The sequence below is a fragment of the Myotis brandtii genome, unplaced genomic scaffold (assembly GCF_000412655.1).
Source record: "Myotis brandtii unplaced genomic scaffold, ASM41265v1 scaffold650, whole genome shotgun sequence".
In the NCBI taxonomy this organism is placed as follows: domain Eukaryota; kingdom Metazoa; phylum Chordata; class Mammalia; order Chiroptera; family Vespertilionidae; genus Myotis; species Myotis brandtii.
In genome coordinates, this window is record NW_005370517.1 from 221,438 (window position 1) to 244,107 (window position 22,670).

At 43.1% G+C, this 22,670-nt stretch overlaps 4 protein-coding genes across 8 annotated transcripts in view; all 4 read left to right on the plus strand.

Annotated features, from left to right (window-relative positions):
• The window catches only part of LOC106723804 (zinc finger protein 883-like), a 139,348-nt gene that overhangs the window by 99,396 nt on the left and 17,282 nt on the right, over positions 1-22,670 (plus strand). The window lies entirely within an intron of this gene.
• LOC102242028 (zinc finger protein 350-like) overlaps positions 1-22,670 on the plus strand; it is a 116,140-nt gene that overhangs the window by 13,117 nt on the left and 80,353 nt on the right. The window lies entirely within an intron of this gene.
• The window catches only part of LOC106723592 (zinc finger protein 613-like), a 23,178-nt gene continuing 4,125 nt past the window's right edge, over positions 3,618-22,670 (plus strand). The window contains exons 1-5 of one of the 2 annotated variants that reach the window (XM_014528784.1): positions 3,618-3,711; positions 9,607-9,807; positions 10,462-10,557; positions 16,924-17,034; positions 19,013-19,325. In XM_014528784.1, coding sequence (XP_014384270.1) covers positions 9,666-9,807; positions 10,462-10,557; positions 16,924-17,034; positions 19,013-19,017 — 354 coding nt within the window. In that variant the 5' untranslated portion in view covers positions 3,618-3,711; positions 9,607-9,665 and the 3' untranslated portion in view covers positions 19,018-19,325. Of the gene's footprint in view, positions 3,712-9,606; positions 9,808-10,461; positions 10,558-16,923; positions 17,035-19,012; positions 19,326-22,670 lie in introns of those variants that run through there. The other variant, XM_014528783.1, reaches the window with a different exon arrangement.
• On the plus strand, positions 17,041-19,014 carry LOC102259953 (zinc finger protein 615-like). The gene has a single exon (XM_014528776.1). It carries the CDS (start codon positions 17,064-17,066, stop codon positions 18,585-18,587), a length of 1,524 nt encoding a protein of 507 aa, XP_014384262.1. The 5' UTR covers positions 17,041-17,063; the 3' UTR covers positions 18,588-19,014.

A 22,670-nucleotide genomic window follows, 5' to 3' on the forward strand; every position in this document is an offset into this window, starting at 1 on the left:
TGCTTCGATCTTTTCCCTCTCCCTTCCTCTCTGAAATCAATAAAAATATATTTTGTAAAATGGTAAAAATTTATGTGTATTTTACCACATTAAACAATGTGTTCTCATTTTTTGAAAATTCTAGAAAAATTTTTGTCTCAGATGAGGTTTGTCTCTAACAGGGTACATGACATCACAGGGTGGAAGTGGTGTACCTGGCCTATGGAATTATCATGGGGGGTCAGGTGAAAGGAGCACCAAGGTATTTGCAAGGAAGGAGGTGATACACCTGTCTGTGGTTGGGGTACATTTGGGGTCATCAGGCGATTCAGGGTCTGTAGAGATCAATGACCGTGTCCCTACTATCATGGTCTTTGCGGGCCACTCTGTTTTTAATGGATGGAGGTGCCATTTAGGATGATTGCAGTGTCAGGTTCTGTGTCAGGACTCAATATAGGGCTTAATGATGATGGGCCATGGGTGGTCGGTCATCACATGAGGGCACCTGGTTCAGGTTTGGGAATAATCAGGTGTGTGATCAGTGTCTGTGGTCCTAAGGGTCTCATGAGACTGACGCTTTGGACACCCAGGACCCTGGGCTGGTGCTTGGGTTGCGGTTCCAACGTTGGCTCAGTGGTTGAGCATCAAACTATGAACCAGGAGGTCATGGTTTGATTCCCAGTCAGGGCATAGCCAGGGTTGGGGACTTGGTCCCCAGTGGGGGGCGTGCAGGAGGCAGCCAATCAATGATTCTCTGTCAACATTGATGTTTCTATCTCCCTCTCCCTTCCTCTCTGAAATAAGTAAATATATGTTAAAAAAACTTTTTTTCATTAACAGTTGACATACAGCATTATACTAATTTTAAGTATACAAATTAGTGATTAGACATGTATATAACGTACAAAGTGATCACCAGGTAAGTCCAATACAGGGCTGTTTCTAATGATTTTCTACAATAGGCTTCCTGCTTCAGAAAAGTAAATGAATGCAAATTCCCTAGTCAGATTCCACACCCCCTAAACCAGAAACCCCAGTACTGAACTGGGGTCTAGGATTATGCCTTTTTAACAATGGCCTGATGCACAACTCATTTTTTAACAATATACTTTTATTGCCCTGACCAGCTTGGCTCAGTGGATAGAGCGTCGGCCTACGGACTGAAGGGTCCCAGGTTCGATTCCAGTCAAGGGCATGTACCTTGGTTGCAGGCACATCCCCAGTAGGGGGTGTGCAGGAGGCAGCTCATCAATGTTTCTCTCTTGTCGATGTTTCTAACTCTCTATCCCTCTCCCTTCCTCTCTGTAAAAAGTCAATAATATATGTATATATATTTCAGAGAGAGGAAGGGAAAGGGAGAGAGACATAGAAACATCTGTGAGAAACATTGATTGGCTGCCTCCTGCAAGCCCTACCCCGGGCATGTACCCTGACTGGGAATCTAACCTAAGGCCTCCTGGTTGCTCAACCATCTGAGCCACACCCTCTGTACTGCACACCTCCCTTTGACATTCTTGCAAACCCTAAGTCCTGTATTACAGCTCCATCACCTTGTAATGGGGTGGATTCGGGTTGCGTCTTTGCCATCGATTCCAGACTTTTACTGGCCTCACGCTAGTGGCTTTTTTTCTGAGTTCCTACCCACAATGACAAGTTATACTCATCCCAGCAGTTCTTTTCTCCTAATTGGGAATGGCCAGCCTCACACTACCAGTTTCTGAAAATGTTTTTGTTTTTCTTTTTAATATATTTTATTGATTTTTTACAGAGAGGAAGGGAGAACACACACACAACCACTATGACCAATTATATTCTGGCCAGAGCTATCCGTGGGTATCTGTTTACCAGACGTATTATCTTCCATTGTTCCTTTCTAGTGTTGTATCGTAAATCAGCGAGCTGGACAAGACACCTTAATCAGCCCATTCGTTAGGAGTCATCTTTATTGCGTGCAGGTTCAGAGCAGATGACCTCTGTCAAATTCTGAACGAACAACAGGAGGGAGTATTTCTATTTTATATCCTTCTAGTTCTTTGTGTAAGTTATTTTGGCAGGCAGCTTGTAAACTTGAGTATATATCGTATCTAACAAACACCTGTCATATCTATACAGACAACTTGTAACTTTGAGTACATATCATATCCTGACCAATTTTATTCTGGCCAGAGCTATCAGTGGGTATCTGTTTACCAGATGTGTTATCTTCCATTGTTCCTTTCTAGTGTTGTAAATCAGCGAGCTGGACAAGACACCTTAATCAGCCCATTTGTTAGGAGTCATCTTTATTGCGTGCAGGTTCAGAGCAGATGACCTCTGTCAAATTCTGAACGAACAACAGAGGGAGTATTTCTGATTTATATCCTTCTAGTTCTTTGTGTAAGTTATTTTGGCAGACAGCTTGTAACCTTGAGTATATATCGTATCTAACAAACACCTGTCATATCTATACAGACAACTTGTAACTTTGAGTACATATCATATCTATACAGACACCTGTAACCTTGGATGAACAAACACTTGTCATGAAGATGGGAATTAGTATCAGTATCAGTGTATCAGCCCCTTTAGATGGCTAGCTTGCAAGGTCAGACAGTTAAGTTTATCTTGTCTATTATTCAAGCTATAAAAACAGCTATAGACTAAGAGACTATCTAAAAATAACAGAGTAGCCCTAACCGGTTTGGCTCAATGGATAAAGCATCGGCCTGCGGACTGAAGGGTCCCGGGTTCGATTGTGGTCAAGGGCATGTACCTTGGTTGCTGCACATCCCCAGTAGGTGTGCAGGAGGCAGCTGATTGATGTTTCTCTCTTGTCGATGTTTCTAACTCTCTATCCCTCTCCCTTCCTCTCTGTAAAAAATCAATAAAATATATATTTTTAAAAAGTGACCAATGAGTTAATAAATAAAAATAACAGGCCCTGATCTGTTTGGCTCAGTGGATAGAGCGTCGGCCTGGGGACTGAAGGGTCCCGGGTTCGATTCCGGTCAAGGGCATGAGCCTTGGTTGCGGGGGCATCCCCAGTAGGGGGTGTGCAGGAGGCAGCTGATCGATGTTTCTCTCTCATTGATGTTTCTGACTCACTGTCCCTCTTCCTTCCTCTCTGTAAAAAATCAATAAAATATATTTTTAAAAATCAATAAAATATATATTTAAAAACCAATAAAATATATTTAAAAAAAATAACAGTAGTTCAAACAGCAGTTTTCCAAAGGAGGGACCACCATGCTTCCCTAGCAGCGCCTCTTCCGCTGCGACAGTGACATCTGAACTCCTAATTGTTCGTTAGGAAACGTGTTTCTATGCTCCCCGGCGCAGCCCTCTGAAGGCAACTCAGGTCGCACCGTGTTTGCATCGCGAAGCTCTGGAAACGGACCCGTTTCTCACCAGAGTGGAAGTGCCAGAAAACGGGGTCCTTTCAGTACCTTTCCATTTTCCCGCCATCAATCGCTCCCGGTCCCACAGCGCGGCGCTGCCTTCTGTACGGCAGTCAGGAGTCCCAACATGGCGGCCCCTAGGGCGGCAGTCAGGAATTCCAACATGGCGGCCCCCAGTCCACGATGCGAGCGCGGCCATATTGCCCACGGAAACCGGAAGTGGTTGTCTGCGTTCCTTCCAACGCCTCCTTTGTAGGCCGCCGTAGCCGGAGCAGGACCAGTGCCGCAGTCGAAACCGTTTGCGGAAACAAAAAAACGTTGGCGCGGCCCCGGTGGGCCCGGGGGGAACATTCAGGTGAGTGTGTGGTTTTGTGCCTGGAAATGTTTTCGTTTTTGTCGAAGTTTTGTTTCTCACAGGGTGGCGTGTGGGCGTGGTGTGTGGAGAATGGAATTGTCGCCGGGGTCGGAGGGGGAGGGAGAAGAGCCCGGGCGGAGGCAGCTGAGGGGAGCCAGATGGCCACGGGATTGGACGCCAGAGGCGGGTGTCGGTGGTCGGGGTGTCCTGGGGGTCGCTGCCCGGTTAATAGTCTGTGGAGGTTAACTCCCGTGTCCTGCCGGGGGTTCCCTGCAGGACCCCACTTGTGAGGAATCCGGAGGCGTTTAGGATGATCGCGGTGTCGGGTTCAGGTTGGGGGTTTAATACCCGGCGCTGGTCCCTGCATGGGAGCGTCTGGCCCTGTTCCCGATGCATAAGGCGTTGTGATCCGCGTCTGGGATCCCGAGAGGCTGATGAGGGAGAAGTTTTGGACGCGCAGGACCCCTGGTGTTTCTTTAAGGTTAGGACCGGGGCTGCTGGTTTTTGTTTGTTTGTTTGTTTGTTTGTTTCTTTATAATAAAAAATCTATATTGATTTTAGAGAGGAAGGAAGAGGGAGAGAAAGATAGAAGCATCAATGATGAGGGAGAATCATTGATTGGCTGCCTCCTGCATGCTCCTTACCGCGGATGGAGCCAGCAACCTAGGCATGTGTCTTGACTGGGGATTGAACTGGGGCCTCCTGGTTCATAGGTCGATGCACAACCGTTGAGCCACACCAGCTGGGTGGAAATCTGTTTGTTTGTTTGTTTGTTTTAAATGTGTTGTTTTTTTTTTGTAAATAGATTTTATTGATTTTTTTTTACAGAGAGGAAGGGAGAGGGATAGAGAGTCAGAAACATCGATCAGCTGCTGGGGATGTGCCTGCAACTGAGGTACATGCTCTTGACCGGAATCAAACCTGGGACCTTTCAGTCTGCAGGCCCATGCTCTATCCACTGAGCCAAACCGGTTAGGGCTTGTTTGTTTTTTAAAAATATATATATTTTATTGACTTTTTACAGAGAGGAAGGGAGAGGGATAGTTAGAAACATGGATCAGCTGCCTCCTGCACACACCCTACTGGGGATGTGCCTGAAACCAGGGTACATGCCCTTGACCGGAATCGAATCTGGGACCCTTCAGTCTCCAGGCCGACGCTCTATCCGCTGAGCCAAACCGATTGGGGTTTGTTTGTATTTTTAAAGATATATTTCTTGATTGATCTCAGAGAGGAAGGGAGAGAGATAGAAACATCAATGATGAGAGAGAATCATTGATCGGCTGTCTCCTGCACGCCCCCTACTGGGGATTAAGCCCATAACCCCGGACATGTGCCCTTGGCGGGAATCAAACGGGGACCCTTCAGTCTGCAGGCCAATGCTCTATCCACTGAGCCAAACCGGCCAGGGCCAATCCTGTTTTCTAACTAGTAATTCACTAGTTCACTAACTACAGACCCAGTTATCAAAGCAGCAACGCCCGTTTGCCACATACCCTCTGTGGCACCTTTTGCCCTGCAAAGACAGAACTGGGTCATTGTGACACTTCGGTCTGCACATTGGGAAATGTTAATCTCTCTCTCTCAGGAAATGTTTGTGGGTCACTTCCATGTATACAAAAGGTTTACATGTTATTATACTTTTTTTTATTATTTCCCCCTGTTAATCTCTCATATCAATTTAATTATTAGACCAGCCAACGAACCTAGAAGAGAAGGAAAAATTATTTTGCCCTTATATTGTCATTTCCCTCATCTTTTTTTTTTTTTTTTCAATCATTCCACTTAAGCTCCCTGGAATAAAGGAATACGTTTACCACATTTAGAACCTAAAGCTTTATTGTCCTGAAGAATAAATACTTGCGGGAGACCAAATAAAGAGACACCAACAATAGTGTGGGCATTGTGATTAGGAACACAGCAGCATGAGGTCTCAGAAAATGTACCAGTCATTGAATATTTTCCTCCTCACAGCGTGGGCGAAAAGGGGCCGCATACTAAACTTGAAAAGCTCAGGGGAGGCCTGCATGGGGGGCCTTAGTAACCACATAGGATGGTATGAAATTAAAACTTTCTAACCAAAAGCCAGTCATGGCTAGTAGTCATCGTACACCAGTATCTTCCTTAACACAGGTCAGTCTTTACCTTAACTGAGCCTGTCCATTGTCTTTTTGCATCTAGAATAACACCTTTGAAATGTCAGGGTAATTTCTTTTTTTCCAGATCCTTCAGGGCACAGTCTCCCACCAGAGCAGATCACAGAAACCCTCATTGTTACTGTTACTGTGTTGTTTGTGTACTATCCTATACACACCTATTTAAAACAACTATGTGTCTATTCATTTTACTTTTTATCCAAAAAGAGATTTCCCCAGTTTGCTTTCTTCCACCTCCCTAATCTATCATCAATGGATTTCATGTAACTCTCTTATGTCTTCTCCTTTGATTTTAATGTATAAAATAAGGTGCAAAACTTACAGTCTCAGAGCATTTTCTCAATTCGTTATTCTTTTGCTTCCCAGCAACTGTCCTCACTTTGGCTCAGTTGAAATCATTAAAATTATCTACACGTTTGGACCTTTCTTATATCAATACTAGAGACCTGGTGCATGGGATTTGTGCACTGGTGGGGGGCGTGGCCTGCGGGGATCTGCCCACTGTGGGAGCGCCTATCATCCCTGTCAGCCAAGTGAAGCTCCCACTATGGTAGTGCACTGACCACCAGGGGGCAGCTCCTGCATTGAGCATCTGCCTCCTGGTGGTCAGTGCGCATCATAGCGACTGGTCGACCAGTCATTCTGGTTGTTCAGCCATTCGGTTGCTGGGCTTTTATCAAATAGGATTAGTCACAATAGAACAGGTGAAGCATAAGGAAGTTGCAGGGTTGGGTATCAGCATTTCCGGGTCACAGTTGACTGAAGACAGATTTCTTAATTTTTACTTTTATTTTTTTGAAGATTTCTGAACAGAAATTTAGAGAAGAGTCAAAACATACCAAGACAGGGCCTCCCCATTGCTAGCTCTTTTCAGAGGACAGAAGAAAATGCTCCAGGTGACTGAATTTTTTTATCTTTGCCTTTCTTCATTAATGGATTTATTGAGGCCTATAAAAAAAACCCACCTCCCCACCCTACCCAGTTTGGCACAGTGGATAGAGCATCAGCCTGCGGACCAAAGGGCCCCAGATTCCATTCCAGGTCAAGAGCGTGTACATTGGTTGCACGCTTGTCCCAGACCGGGGACCTAGTCGGGACTCATGCAGGAAGCAACCAATTGATATGTTTCTCTCACATTGATATTTCCCTGTCTTTCCCTCTCTCTATCCTCACCAATAGATATTTTTCCATTAATTTTTAGAGAGAGGGTACAAAAGGTTAGTGCACCCTCTCTCTAAAAAATCAATGGAAAAATATCTATTGGTGAGGATTAAAAAAAACAACAAAACAACCCACCTCCATTCATCTGGATGGTTTGTGTGTATGTGAGCTGGACAAGAACATTGAACTTCTTTTTTTTTTTCCAAATGTATTTATTTACTTATTTATATTTTTATTGATTTCAGAGAGGGAAAGAGAGACACATCAGTGATGAGAGAGGGTCATGGATCGGCTGCCTCCTGCACGCCCCACACTGGGGAAGCCTCCCCATTGCTAGCTCAGAGGACAGAAGCAAATGCTCTAGGTGACTGAATTTTTTTTAATCTTTGCCTTTCTTCATTAATGGATTTATTGAGGCCTATAAAAAAAACCCACCTCCCCACCCTACCCAGTTTGGCACAGTGGATAGAGCATCAGCCTGCGGACCAAAGGGCCCCAGATTCCATTCCAGGTCAAGAGCGTGTACATTGGTGGCACGCTCCTCCCAGACCGGGGACCTAGTGGGGACTCATGCAGGAAGCAACCAATTGATATGTTTCTCTCATTGATATTTCCCTCTGTCTTTCCCTCTCTCTAAAAATCAATGGAAAAATATCTATTGGTGAGGATTAAAAAAAAAAAAAAACCACTTCCATTCATCTGGATGGTTTGTGTGTATGTGAGGTGGACAAGAACATTGAACTTCTTTTTTTTTTCCAAATGTATTTATTTACTTATTTATATTTTTATTGATTTCAGAGAGGGAAAGAGAGACACATCAGTGATGAGAGAGGGTCATGGATCGGCTGCCTCCTGCACGCCCCACACTGGGGATCGAGCCCGCAACCCAGGCATGTGCCCTGACCGGGAATTGAACCCTGACCTCTTGGTTCATAGGTCGAAGCTTAACCACTGAGCCATGCCGGCCAGGCTGAACTTCTTAACATTATAGGTATTTCTAATTGGATGAATGCATGGGTGACTGAATGCACAATTACAAAACAGTGGGGGAAAAGTAGGTTAACAGTTCTGAGTATACCAAACAGTTTATTCTTGTATTATTACCTATTAATTATTGTATTATTTTCCATATGAACAACAGAAAACCTAATTTTGCCCCAGTTTGTTTTTACTAGGCATGTAATTATTCAAGTGTATATGGAAATAAAACCCCATTAGCTCCATAGATGCAGCCTATAAAGTGAAAATGAGCAGAAAGACTAATATTTCTTCCATATGTGGATGAAAATGGGCCACATACTAAACCTGTCAAGCTCAGGGGAGGCCTGCTTGGAGTCCTTACAAAATCAGAGACCTAAAGTAACCACAAGGATGGTCTGAAATTAAAACTCTTCAACTAAAAGCAGTTCATGGCGGTAGTCATGTCCTAGGCTAGAATCTTCCCTGACCAAAGTCAGTCTTTCCCTTAACTGAGCCTATTATTATCATTTTGCATCTATAATAGCATACCTTTGGAATGTCAAAGTAATATCATTTTTCTATGTCCCTCAAAGCACAGATATCACACCAGAGCAAAGACCACACATCCCCTCATTGTTGATTGATTTAATTGTTGATTGGTCTGAAATTAAAACTCTTCAACTAAAAGCAGTTTATGGCAGTAGTCATGTCCTAGGCTACAATCTTCCCTGACAAAAGTCAGTCTTTCCCTTAACTGAGCCTATTTTTATCATTTTGCATCTATAATAGCATACCTTTGGAATGTCAAAGTAATATCATTTTTCTATGTCCCTCAAAGCACAGATATCACACCAAAGCAAAGACCACACATCCCCTCATTGTTGATTGACTTAATTGTTGACTGTTAATTATTCAATACCCACTTATGTAAATAAGTATGAGTTTGTCATTTCACTTTTTTTCCAACCCTAGAAGTACACCCCCCCCCTGCTTTTTCCCACCTCCCTAATCTATTACCAGTGGATTTCATGTAACCCACTTATATCTTTCCTTCCTATATAAAAAAAGCCTAATATGCTATGTGTCCAGTTGTCCGGTTGGCCATTCAACTAATCAAAGCGTAATATGCTAATGATATGCTAAGGCCACTCAACTGCTCGCTATGACATGCACTGACCACCATGGGGCAGACAGTTGACTGGTTGACCAGTTGCTATGACGTGCACTGACCACCAGTGAGCAGATGCGCTGATCTGTAAGTTAGCTTGCTGCTGGGGTCCAGCTGATCGGGACTGAGCGAGACAGGCCGGACACACCCTGGAGCCCTCCTGTGGTCCCTCCCCAGCTTGCCAGCCTCCTGCATCCCTCCCTGGCCCCAGTTGTGCACCAGTGGGGTCCCTCTGCCTGGCCTGTACCCTCTTGCAATCCGGACTGAGGGACACCCTCCCCCCGCCCCAAGTGCATGAATTTTGTGCACCGGGCCTCTAGTTTGATTATAATGTATAAAATAAAGTGCAGAAGTGCCATTTTCTAGAGCATTTTCTCAATCTGTTTAGAGTTTGCTTTCCGGCAGTAGTCATCAGTTTGGCTCTAATAAACTCACAAAAACTCTCTACAGGTTTGAATGTGTGTTACCTTGACACATATCATCTAAAGGACATCACTCCATTACACAGCATGGAGTTGCTACAGGAATCCCTGACATTTCACGATGTGGCCGTGGACTTCACCTGGGAGGAGTGGCAGCTTCTGGACTCCGAGCAGAAGGACCTGTACAGGGACGTGATGATGGAGACCTACAGCCACCTGGTGTCAGTGGGTGAGGACAGTTCCCATGTGTCACTCAAAAGGCGCCCTGATAGTGCTTCACCTGGGAGGAGTGGCAGCTTCTGGACTCCGAGCAGAAGGACCTGTACAGGGACGTGATGATGGAGACCTACAGCCACCTGGTGTCAGTGGGTGAGGACAGTTCCCATGTGTCACTCAAAAGGCGCCCTGATAGTGGATTTTTCCCCCTTAGCTGCTTAACTCTTTAGTAGAACAGTGGTTCTCAACCTTCCTAATGCCGCGACCCTTTAATACAGTTCCTTATGTTGTGGTGACCTCCAATTTCATTGTTACAAATGGAACACAATTAAAGCATAGTGATTAATCACAAAAACAATATGTAATTATATATGTGTTTTCTGATGGTCTTAGGCGACCTGTGTGAAAGAGTCGTTCGACCCCCAAAGGGGTCATGACCCACAGGTTGAGAACCGCTGCTTTAGACTGACTACAGTTCTCTGAAATGGTAGAATCTCAGATCCTTTTCTTGTGCCAGACAAGAGGGTATAATGTCTCCTCTCCTGAAAGAAAAGTCTTTGTGTTACAGATGTGAAACCTGGTCATTCCCTGCAACATAGCATTCTCCCTTGACAGACCCCCAACTCAATTTAGTATGTCTAAGTCTTCTTTTGTTTTTCATGAGCAGGGTATCACGTCAGCAAACCAGACGCGCTCTTCAAGTTGGAACGAGAGGAAGAACCGTGGACAGTACAGCATGGACTCCACTGTCTAGTCTCTCCAGGTGAGGGGGTGAGAGCCAGCAAGGCGGGCGGCCGGGAAGTCACATTCTAGTCAGGCAGCATCAGAGCTGTGACAGTGAATGAGGAAACTAAAACCACCCCTCCTTGTATGAGAATGCTTTTTCTTTGTAGATGTTTAGGGGAAATCATACCCCTTTTGTCTCTCCCGAGCTCTGACTCCTGTTTATTTTATTTACATCTTGTTTGTTTGTGTGTTTTTTAAAACATTATTTATTTCAGAGGGGAAGGAAGAGGGAGAGAGAGATAGAAACATCAGTGATGAGAGAGAATCATTGATCAGCTGCTTCCTCCTACTGGGGATCAAGCCCACAACCTGGGCATGTGCACTTGACTGAATCTAACCCAGGACCCTTCAGGGCTACATCTTGTTTTTATTTGCAGAGTTTTCTTCTTCATAAGATTCTCATATCTTCTTTGTCCACCGTTACAGTGTCTCTACCTGTGTTATCACTTCTCTTGCTATAAAATTCCACTTTCCAGACCTTTCTGGAAAGTCAGAACTTTGAATTCATCACTTCTTTCTTGCTACTGGGCCTTCCTACCGTTAGAAAATAGTGATTTCCCTCCTTAGCATCCAACCCACCTTGGATGCTGTGCCCCCATGATAAACTGCATTTATGTCATTCTTTGCTCGTCTCCCTCCAAGGTTCTTCATACTCACTTCTCATCACTTTTTAACGTTTTCCCTATTCCCATGAATATTTCCCTCTTTCTGTTCTGTGAAATGGACTCCCAAATTGACTTCTCCCTCAATATTGTCTAATACAGCAGTCGCCAACCAGTGGTCCGTGAGGTCCGAAAGGTTGGTGACCGCTGGTCTAATGTACACTTTCTTCTGATATATTTTACTCACCATCATGGCAGCTGGCCTCTGACTTCTCATTTTGTGTGTGAGAGCAGGAATCATCTTTTTAAGTTATAGTTTCTCTTTCTGCACTAGATGTTTTAAATGCTATTCAGCCTAGCATCCCTACATGCTGAGCTCTCGTCTTAAATGCCTCTACTGTCTTACTTAATGAGTGAGAAAAGATTTTTTCACATGGTACATGTACAGTTCCAGCCAAAACTAGGTTATAAGTTATTTCGGCTTCAAATCACGTTCTTCCTAGTTTTCCTAATTCAGATTTTTCTTCATTCTTAGATGTTATTAGTGCATTTATTTTCCAATGGCTTTTGTTTATACATCATATTTTTAATGCTTTTACTTAGACTTAATTCACATACCATACAACTTACCCATTTAAATGATATAGTTAATTGGTTTTTAGTGTATTCATATAGTAATGCAACCATCAGCCCAATGAATTTTGGAAAATTTTATATATACATATTTTCATTGTGGCCTTAATTCCTATAGCTTTGTATTCCATTTCTAAATTAGAAAGGGTGAATCCTTCAGTTCTGTTCTTCTCTTTCAAGATAGTTTTGACTTTTGGATCCTTTAATTTCCCCCTTGAATTTTAGAATCAGATTATAAATTTCTGGGGAGAAAAAAAAACCTCGCTTGGTTTTTGATAGGGATTACACTGAATCTGTATCTCAAAAGGGTAGGGATTCAATCTTAACCATGACATACATCCTCATCCAGAATCATTGGGTGCTTTTCTTTTCTTTCTTCTTCTTTTTTTTTTTAAATTTCTTTGTTGGTTAGGGTATTACAAATGTGTCCTCATCCCTCCATTCCCCTTGAATTTTAGAATCAGATTATGAATTTCTGGGGAGAAAAAAAAACCTAGCTTGGTTTTTGATAGGATTACACTGAATCTGTATCTCAACAGGGTAGGGATTCCATCTTAACCATGACATACATCCTAGTCCAGAATCATTGGGTGCTTTTCTTTTCTTTCTTCTTTTTTTTTTTTTTTAAAATTTCTTTATTGGTTAGGGTATTACAAATGTGTCCTCATCCCTCCATTATCCCCCAACCTCCCCCACCCCCACTCATGCTCTCATCTTCCTGTTGTCCATGTCCATTGGTTTGGCTTATATGCATGCATACAAGTCCTTTGGTTGATCTCTTCCCTTTACCCCCACCCTCCTCTACTTTCCCTCTGGGGATTGATAGTCTGATCGCTGTTTCTCTCATTGGGTGCTTTTCTATCTAATTTGGCCTTTAATTTTTTTCCCCACAACATTTTATAAGCTTCAAAATAAACATTTTACACTTTCCTTAAATTTCTTTCTAAGTGAGATATTCCTTTTTATGATATAATGAATGTAAGTATTTTCTTGTTTGCATTTTCCAATTGTATATTGCTAGGATATAAAAATAAAATTGATTATTTTCCCATCATATTCTGATGACACTTGGCCTAGGTAACCAAGTTTCCTGTCATGAAATTACAGTTTCTCTTTCAGTGATCTCTGTGATACACTATCATCTTGCTTAGAGAGTTTCTGTCCTCTTCCTAAACACTCTTTAATGTTTTCCATACCTGTGATTGCCTCCTATAATTGAGGTAATTGTTGTATTTTTTAAAAAAACTTGTATTTTGATAGCCTAATATTTTCAAAGCTAACAGCAGTACAAAAAAAATTTAAATAAATAGACATCATTATTTTTGTTCTCCATAGAAGTACTATATAATAAATAATAAACATATCCTAGGGTAAAAATTACTATATGGAAAATTAATATAGCCAGTGGAACACTGGGTGTTTATCCTGGAACTGTGCTTTTAGGGGTGGGAATGGCTCTTTGATAAGCTGCCTTTGAGCACACAAATGAGGGATCTGAGCCAGCTTCTTGGACCTTTTAAAATGTGAAACAATGGGAAGTTCAAAGAACTGGATATGGAATGTGAGGAACTGGATCACTTTGCCTGTGATGTAGAAGGGAGACATTATCATGGAGGGAAGTGTACTGTTATACATATGGTTGCAATTTGTAACAGGAAAACAATACAGATTAAAGTTACTAAAGATAAAAGTTATATAGGAAAAAATTCAGGAGTCACATGAAACATGCTACATTGTTGGAACTAATCATGTTTCTAAAGTTAAGAGACAAGAAGCAGAAATAGCAGAGGTGCTCTCCTATTAACCTTAAAGCAAACTGCCATGTTGTGGAGAGGGTCACCTTTCAGGACACAGCATGCTGTCTCTGGGAGGTGACAGCCTCAGTCCCACAACCACAGGAACTAAATTCTGCTCACTACCAGTGAACTTGGAAGGGGGCCCAGTGCCAAATAAGATCCCAAATCTGACTGACATATTCGTGTAGTCTTGAGATCTTGAGAAAAGGACCCAATGAGTCTATGGTTGGACTTCTGACTGATGGAGACAGATAATAAATGTTTATTGTCTTAAAAAATTTCTCAATTCTCCCAGCAATGATGTTGGGGACACATGCGAAGGATTGCCTACCAGGGAAGCAGATTTAGCTGGTGTCTCTAGCTCCTAAAATCAAAAGGTTACAGTGTTTTCCTAAGCCTCAGGCACACAAAAACAGTCCTGGGCCATAAATTTCATTGTTCACATAAACTCTGTGGTATGACCTAAGACCTCAGTTATAAAAACACTTCTACCAGGCAGGGATTCTCCAGGGAATCGGAGGTTTATCTTCTAATCAGTCAGGGCCCGCTGAGTTAACACTTTAATATAAGGTACCCATCCTCTTTTTGTAGGAACATAACACAGTATGTTCCAGCCAGACCATTAGTTGGGGTCTTGATAATTTATTAATTACTGTATTATTATTTATTAATTATTGTATCATTTTCCATATATAAACCTATTTTTGCCCCACCCTATATATCCTGATTCCCTCCACTTCTTAAATTTCCATTGCTCCTTTAACCACATTTCACAGACTGTTGTTGCTTTATTTTATTTTTTTTTATTTATTTTTAAAATATATTTTTATTGATTTCAGAGAGGAAGGGAGAGGGAGAGAGAGATAGAAACATCAATGATGAGAGAGAATCATCGATCAGCTGCCTCTTGCACGCCCCCTACTGGGACTCGAGCCCGCAACCCAGGCATGTGCCCCTGACCAGAATCAAACCCATAACACTTCAGTCCACAGGCCAACGCTCTATCCACTGAGCCAAGCCGGCCAGGGCTGTGGTTACTTTTATTATTTTGCTTCAAGTGTCTGTACCTAGAATTATTAAACTTGGATTTCCTACAAATTTAACTCAAATAGCACACTATCCACCTTGAAATAGTATCAGAACCTACAAGTTAAGAGTTCATTGCCCCTTTACATGCCAAACACAAGTCCTGATTGTCACCTGTGCTTCTGACCAACTGGCTATAGATTGGAAGTTCTCATGAGCCCCTCTTTTGTTCAATTAGTTTGGTAGAGCATCTCACAGAACTCAGAGAAATACTTATATTTACCAGTTTATTATAATGGATACTGACTAATCTATAATAATAAAAGCGTAATATGCTAATTAGACCGGACAGCCGAATGACCTTCCAGACATCATTCCGGATGTCCTAATACAATAATTAATGCGATGTTGAGATGGTTAGGGGCGATCAGGCAAGCAGGCAAGCAATTAGGGGTAATCAGGCAGACAGGCAGAGTGATTAGTGTTGATCAAGCAGGCAGAGTGATTAGGGGCGATTAGGCAGGCAGGCAGAGTGGTTGGGGCGATCAGGCGGGCAGGCAGGCGAGCAGTTAGCAGCCAGTAGTCCCGGATTCTGAGAGGGATGTCCTACTACCGGTTTTAAGTCCAATCTCTCAGGGATCAGGTTTAAACTGACAGTCAGACATCCCTTGAGGGGTCCCAGATTGTGAGAGGGTGCAGGCTGGGCTGAGGGACACCCCCCCATGCATGAATTTTGTGCACCAGGCCTCTAGTAGGTATATAATAGAAGGTCTGAAGGATTCCTGAAATTGGGAACTTCTGTCCCCTTGCAATCTGGGTAACCACCCATTGGGCACATGATGTGTTCACTAACCCAGGATCTGATCAGATCTGGTTAAGAATTTTTAAAACATATTTTTATTGATTTCAGAGAGGAAGGGAGAGAAGCTAGAAACATCAATGATGAGAGAGAATTATCAATCAGCTGCCTCCTGCACGCCCCTTACTGGGGATCAAGCCTACAATGCAGGCATGTGCCCTCCACCGAAATCAAACCTAGGACCCCCTTCAGTCCACAGGCTGACGCTCTATCCACTGAGCAAAACTGGTTAGGGCAGGTTAAGAAATTTGTATACAGGGTATTTGATTATTATAAGAGCCAGAAGACCCTTGAGGTTAGGGGAAACCTTGTTCTTGCCCCAAAAGCCCAAATAAACATCTTGGGCTTTATGGGAGGAATCAGTCCACTATCCTTCCTTCCTGTGCCTCCCTAGGAGAATATAACTACCATGTCTTCCAGTGCTTTGACAAAACCTAGATACGTGGCATTTTGACCAAAGGTCTGCGATATCATATTGTTGGAGCCATCATTGTATCACTGGGGGTTGCAGCTTTCTGTCAGTTTGCTGAGGCTAAACCAAGAATGGTGGCATACATAGATTTCTACAGAAATTATGATTCTCTGAAAGATTTTGAGTGGGTGAGGAAGACAGATATCTTTCAAAGTGCAAAGTGATCTTGGAATGCATATAATTTCTTTGCGTTGAATTCCATGGAAGTCTGTCACTGTCCCATGTTCCTGAACTATGAAAGATGGATATTTGATCTAAGGAATAGTTTCTTTTGTAAATAAACCATTAAGAAATACTGTGGACAGGGGAGGGGGGGAATAAGTATAAAAAGAAAAAACAAAGGAAAACACCACCTTGGGGTCTAGGAAACCTTAAGGACATGCCTAGAGAGAAGAAAGGAAGGGGGATAGGAGAGTGAGAGAGAAGGAGAGATTGGTTGCCTTCTGTTTGCTCCTTGACCAGGAATCAAACCCACAACCCAGATATGTGTCCTGACTAGGAATTGAGCCATGCACAGGACGATGTTCAACCAACTGAGCCACTCCGGCTGGGGAAAAAAAAATGGTTTCAATAGAGCTTTAATTTTTAGGTCCTCCATCCTTTCTCAGAGGTCAGTGGGTAGAGCTGAAAGTCCAATTTACTAATCAATTGGTCTTTCTGGTGACTAGATCCATCCTGAAGCTTTGTAGTATTACTAGTATAAACTCACTGTTATAAAACGGTTTGTGTTTTTTTTTTAATGTTTAGCAAAAGATACTATCACTTAGGAAATTATACAGTTTAACAAGCTTATTGTCAAGTACTGTGGACATAGACCAAATTTATTTCTTATTCTACAACACATAGGCTTGTCAGTAAATAATTACTCCACAGGAAGGCATTTTGTAATGTTTTATTTCAAACTAAGTTTATGAGAGATTACAGAATGATTCACTTTTCTCTTCTGTCCTAGTAGAAGGTACAGTTGGTGATTCTCTGCAGTATCCCTTGCAAAGTCGAAGCATTCAGAGTCTGGAAACATGCTGTGAAAATAGTATGTTTGGAGATATTGTTAATCAGAGCAAAGGTAATTTCCTATTAAAGCAAAATCACAATATGTTTGAGATGCATGAAAAACTTCCAATATCAAAGTTAAGTTTTGAAAACCAAAACAGAAACTGTAACATAAAGAACTTTGTTGAGTTGAAAGGAGAGGACACACCCATTCTGCATGCTAACCATGAACAATTTTACACTGAAATTATATTGCCTGTCAGCACCAAACCCATCAATAATAAGTCGCAGGCCATTCAGGAACAGAGAACTCACCACATTGAGAAAGTCCACATATGCCCTGAATGTGGGAAAGCCTTCATGAAAATGTCTCTGCTCACTGATCATCAGAGAGTTCATTCTAGAGAAAAACCTAATGGATGCAGTCCATGTAGTAAAGCCTTCTCTAGAAAGTCCAGGCTCACTGCCCATCCAAGAATTCATAATGAACTGAAACAGTATGAATGCACTAAATGTGACAAAACCTTCCTCACGCCATCACAGTTCAGTATACATCAGAAAACTCACATGGGACAGAAATCTTATATGTGCAGTGAATGTGGTAAAGCATTCATCAAAAAGTCTCGGCTCATTTATCATCAGCGAAGTCATACAGGAGAGAAACCCCATGGGTGCAGTTTATGTGGCAAGAACTTCTCTACGAAGTTTAGTCTCACTACCCATCAAAAAATTCATACAGGAGAGAAACCCCATGGGTGCAATATATGTGGAAAGACCTTCTCTACAAAGTTTTGTCTCACTAAACATCAAAACACTCATACAGGAGAGAAACCCCATGGATGCAGTCTATGTGGGAAGACCTTCTCTACTAAGTTTAGTCTTACTACCCATCAGAAAACTCATACAGGAGAGAAACCTTATACATGCACAGAATGTGGAAAAGGCTTTTCAGTGAAGCGTGGCCTCATCCTACATCAACGAACTCATACTGGAGAGAAACCCTACATATGTAATGAGTGTGGGAAAGACTTCACCTGGAAAAACACTCTCATCAGACATCAGCGAGCACATACAGGAGAGAAGCCCTATGTATGTATTGTATGTGAAAAAGGCTTCACCATGAAGACTGATCTCACTGTACATCAAAGAACTCATACTTTAGAGAAACTGTATGTGTGTAGTGAATGTGGGAAAGGCTTCTCAATGAAGCACTGCCTCATTGTACATCAGCGAATTCATACTGGAGATAAACCTTATGTATGTAATGAGTGTGGGAAATGCTTTCCCTGGATGTGCCCTCTCATCAGACACCAACGAGCACATACAGGAGAGAAACCCTATGTATGCAATGTATGTGGAAAAGGCTTCAGCATGAAGGGGGGTCTCACTGTCCATGAGCAAACTCATACTTCTGAGAAACCATATATGTGTAAAGAATGTGGGAAAGGCTTTACTCAGAAGTACAAACTCAGTGTACATCAGCGCATTCACACGGGAGAGAAACCCTATGTGTGCAGTGAATGTGGAAAAGGCTTTGCAGTGAAAAACAAGCTGATTGTACATCAGCAGATTCATACGGGAGCGAAACCTCATGTTGTAGTGAATGTGGGAAAGGCTTCATCTTAAAGAGCCCTGCCATCTGACAACAGTAAACATACAGGAGAGAAGCCTTATGTATGTAGTGTATGTGGAAATGGTTTCACCATGAAGAGTGATCTCAGTGTACATTGGTGCACTTATATGTAAGAGAAACCTTAAATATTCAATGAATGTGTCAAAGGCTAAGCTGGAAAAAGCATGCTCATTGCACCTCTGCAAATTCATATGCAGATAAACTATATGCCATGAATGGACTTCACCATGAAGAATACTCTAAGTATACATCAACAAATTCATACCACAGAGAAGCCATACAAATGCAATGGATGTGGTGAAGGCTTTAGGAAAAAGATATGCCTCGTGCAACATCAGAGATTTCACTAAGGAAAGACTTTTCATGTTCTGAACGTGGGAAATTCTCATTGTGCAAAAATAATCTCATTACCCATCAGAATGAACACAGAAGAGAAACACTATGAATGCAATAAAGATGGGAAAGCCTTCACTATGAAGTCAAGTTTCAATGTTCATCAAAGAAAACATACAGGAGAGAGACCCTAGGAATGCAGCGATTGTGGTAAAGCTTTTCCCGACTTGTCCTTATCTTTATATATAAAGAGCCAGGGTCATCACATCACGACCGAAGGTTCGACCAACGGGAAGTCAGTGCTGGGTTGCTGTGGTTACCCAGCAACAGCGACTCAGCACTGACTGCCACTATTGTGGATGCCCTGATACAGCAGTGACTGCTGAGGGGGCTGTGGATCAGGCCCAAAGAGAGGCCTGGAAAGAGAGAGGCAGGGTCTTATCCGTAGCCTCCATGGCAGCTTTTGATCAGCACTTCCCCCTCTCTTTCGCTTCAGGCCTGGCCAGCAGCTGGCCTCTTTCTCTTGGCCTCTGCTGGGGCTGCTGATCAGCCCTGCCTCTCTGATCAGTTCCATTGATAGGCCTGGAGACACTGACTGGCATAGAAACCGACCAATCAGAACCAAATCTGGGTGAAGTGTGAGGAGCCAATGGCTGCCTAGGAGGTGGAGCTTTTGACGCTGACTGGTATAGAAACCAACCAATCAGAACCAAATTTGGATGAAGTGTGAGAGGAGCCAATGGCTGCCTAGGAAGCAGAGCTTTTGATGCTGACTGGCATAGAAACCGACCAGTCAGAAGCTCATCTGGGTGAACTGCAAAGGCAGAACCTAAGGTGGGGGCTGAGGAGGGGTTTTAAGGGCAACAGCTGTTTGGTGTAAGGTGTAAGAAAGCAGTTCAATTTTTTAATGACCGGTTTGGCAGTATAGTGCATATGGCTGGCTATCAGTCCCGATGTAGGGGTTATGTATTTTTGTCTGCCAAGAGCATCTCTTCCTGATGAAGAAGGCTTCCCCCTCCCCATTTAAGCAATCCTATCCTATATAATCTATACTACTAAAAGGGTAATATGCTAATTAGACCGGGTCAACTGGCCATCTTCCGGACATCCGACTTCCTTCTGGACAAAGCCATGGTGGTGGGGGCTGAGGTAGAGGCCGTTAGGGGCGATCAGGCCGACAGGGGAGGGCAGTTTGATGCGAGCTCAGGCTGGCAGGGGAGGGCAGTTGGGGGCGAGATCAGGCTGGCAGGGAGGGTAGTTAGAGGTGATCAGACCAGTAGGGGAGAGCAGTTGGGGGTGAGATCAGTCTGGCTGGGGAGGGCTGTTGGGGGCAACCAGGCTGATGGGGAGGGAAATTGGGAGCGAGATCAGGCAGGCAGGGGAGAGCAGTTAGGGGCGAAATCAGGCCGGTAGGGGAGGGCCGTTGAGGGTGAGATCAGGCCATCAGGAGAAGGCAGTTGGGAGCAACCAGGCCGGCAGGGGAGGGCAGTTGCGGGCAAGATCAGGCCGGCAAGGAAGGGCAGTTGGGGACGAGATCAGGCCCGCAAGGGAGGGCAATTAGGGGTCATCAGGAAGGCAGAGGCAGATGGAGGTGAGATCAGGCCGGCAGGGGAGATCAGTTGGGGGCGGGATCAAGCTGCAGGGGAGGGCGGTTGGGATCGATCATGCAGGCAGGCAGGTGAGCGGTTAGGAGCCAGTGGTCCCAGATTGTGAGAGGGATGTCCAATTGGAGAGGGTGCAGGCTGGGCTGAGGGACTCCCCCCGCCCTCTGCACAAATTCCGTTCACTGGGCCACTAGTTAAATATAAGAGAATTTACAGGTAGTTGCTTTGTGGAAAACCTGTAGGCCCTCAAGATAATAGTATGCAAAGAACAATAGCTCAATACAAAGAATGTAGTGCTGTATTTATTGACCAGTTACCTCTTATTTTATATTGATGAAAATATTTATAAACCTCAGATACAATCAACACTGATGAAAATATTTTAGGACAGTATATGTCTAAAGAGTGATTTCTGAGGTAAATCCAATGAATGTGACAGACTGAAAAACACTTTAGTTGGAAGAAGAACATCTCGTACGTGATCATTAGAGATCATGAATGAGTGAATTTTTTTAAAATATATTTTATTGATTTTTTACAGAGAGGAAGGGAAAAGGATAGAGAGTTAGAAACATCAATCAGCTGCCTCCTGCAAACCCCCCACTGGGATGTGCCTGCAACCAAGGCACATGCCCCCGACCGAAATCGAACCTGGGACCCCCCCAGTCCGCAGGCCGACGCTCTATCCACTGAGCCAAACCGGTCAGGGCAGGAAAATAAGACATTATTAGAAATCAGTTGACACTACAGCTAGTCACTGCTTGGGCAGTGAATATAGCATGGTTTGCAGTAATTCATGTTGCTTTGTCATTTGCCAGGAAATCCATGCAGAAATAACTGACAAACACATTCAATTCAGTGGTCTTTAGCAAAACTTCAGGTAACTTAATCAAGGAAAGAAGCCTTGAATGAAAAAGCATTGTCACAAGTCTAAACAGTTAATATACCTCACAAACAATTGGAGACAGGATACCTTCAGCCATATTTCTAGTTGCTTTGCCAATGATTTTGTAAGTTGTTGTTGTTTTTTATGTATTTTATTGATTTTTTACAGAGAGGAAGGGAGAGGGATAGAGAGTTAGAAACATCGATGAGAGAGAAACATCGATCAGCTGCCTCCTGCACATCCCCCAACGGGGATGTGCCTGCAACCCAGGTACATGCCATTGACTGGAATCGAACCTGGGACCCTTGAGTCCACAGGCTGACACTCTATCCACTGAGCCAAACCGGTCAGGGCTGATTTTTAAGTTTTAAACTGGCAGTTTCTCTCATCATGGATTACATTTTAATATATACAACACAGGAGTGGTCTATGCTTATTTCATGCTGTAATTAACTTTGGAATTTCTTTACTTCATACTTCGTGTTATTTCAGAATATTTGAAGTACTTGAAAATGAAACTGAGCCTCGCTGGTGTGGTACAGTTGTTGAGTGTCAACCCATGAACCAAGAGGTCACTGGTTCAAATCCCAGTCAGGGCACATGCCCACATTTTGGGCTGAAACCACAGTAGGGATAGTACAGGAGGCAGCTGATCAATCATCAATGTTTCTATCTCTAGCCCTCTCCTGCTCAATCTAAAGCTCAATAAAAACACATTTTTAGAAAATTAAGCAATATATTAATTTTATAAAGACAGCACATTTAGATGTGTTTCATCAAGTTTATAAGTAGCATCAAGTGGTTTATAAAATGAAATATTTAAAAAAATATATATGTATTTTTTATTCAGTTGTAGAGAGGAAGGGAGAGAGAGGGAGAGAAAAACACACCTTTTTTTGTTGTTAATCCTCACCCGAGAATATTTTTTCCATTGATTTTTATAGGGGAAAGGAGAGGAAGGGTGAGAGGAAAACATCCTTGTGAGAGACACAGCAATTGGTTGCCTCCTGCATTTCCTGAACCAGGACAGGAATTGAACCTGCAATTCAGGTATGTGCACTTGACCAGATTCAAACACAAGACCCTTCAGTGGGTGGTCCAGTGCTCTAAAATCTGAGCCACACTGGACAGGGTGAGAGGAAAAAAACCCTTGTTAAAAAAATAGGCATTTTCGCCCTAGCTGGTTTGGCTCAGTGGATAGAGCGTAGGCCTGCGGACTGAAGGGTCCCAGGTTCGATTCCGGTCAAGGGCAT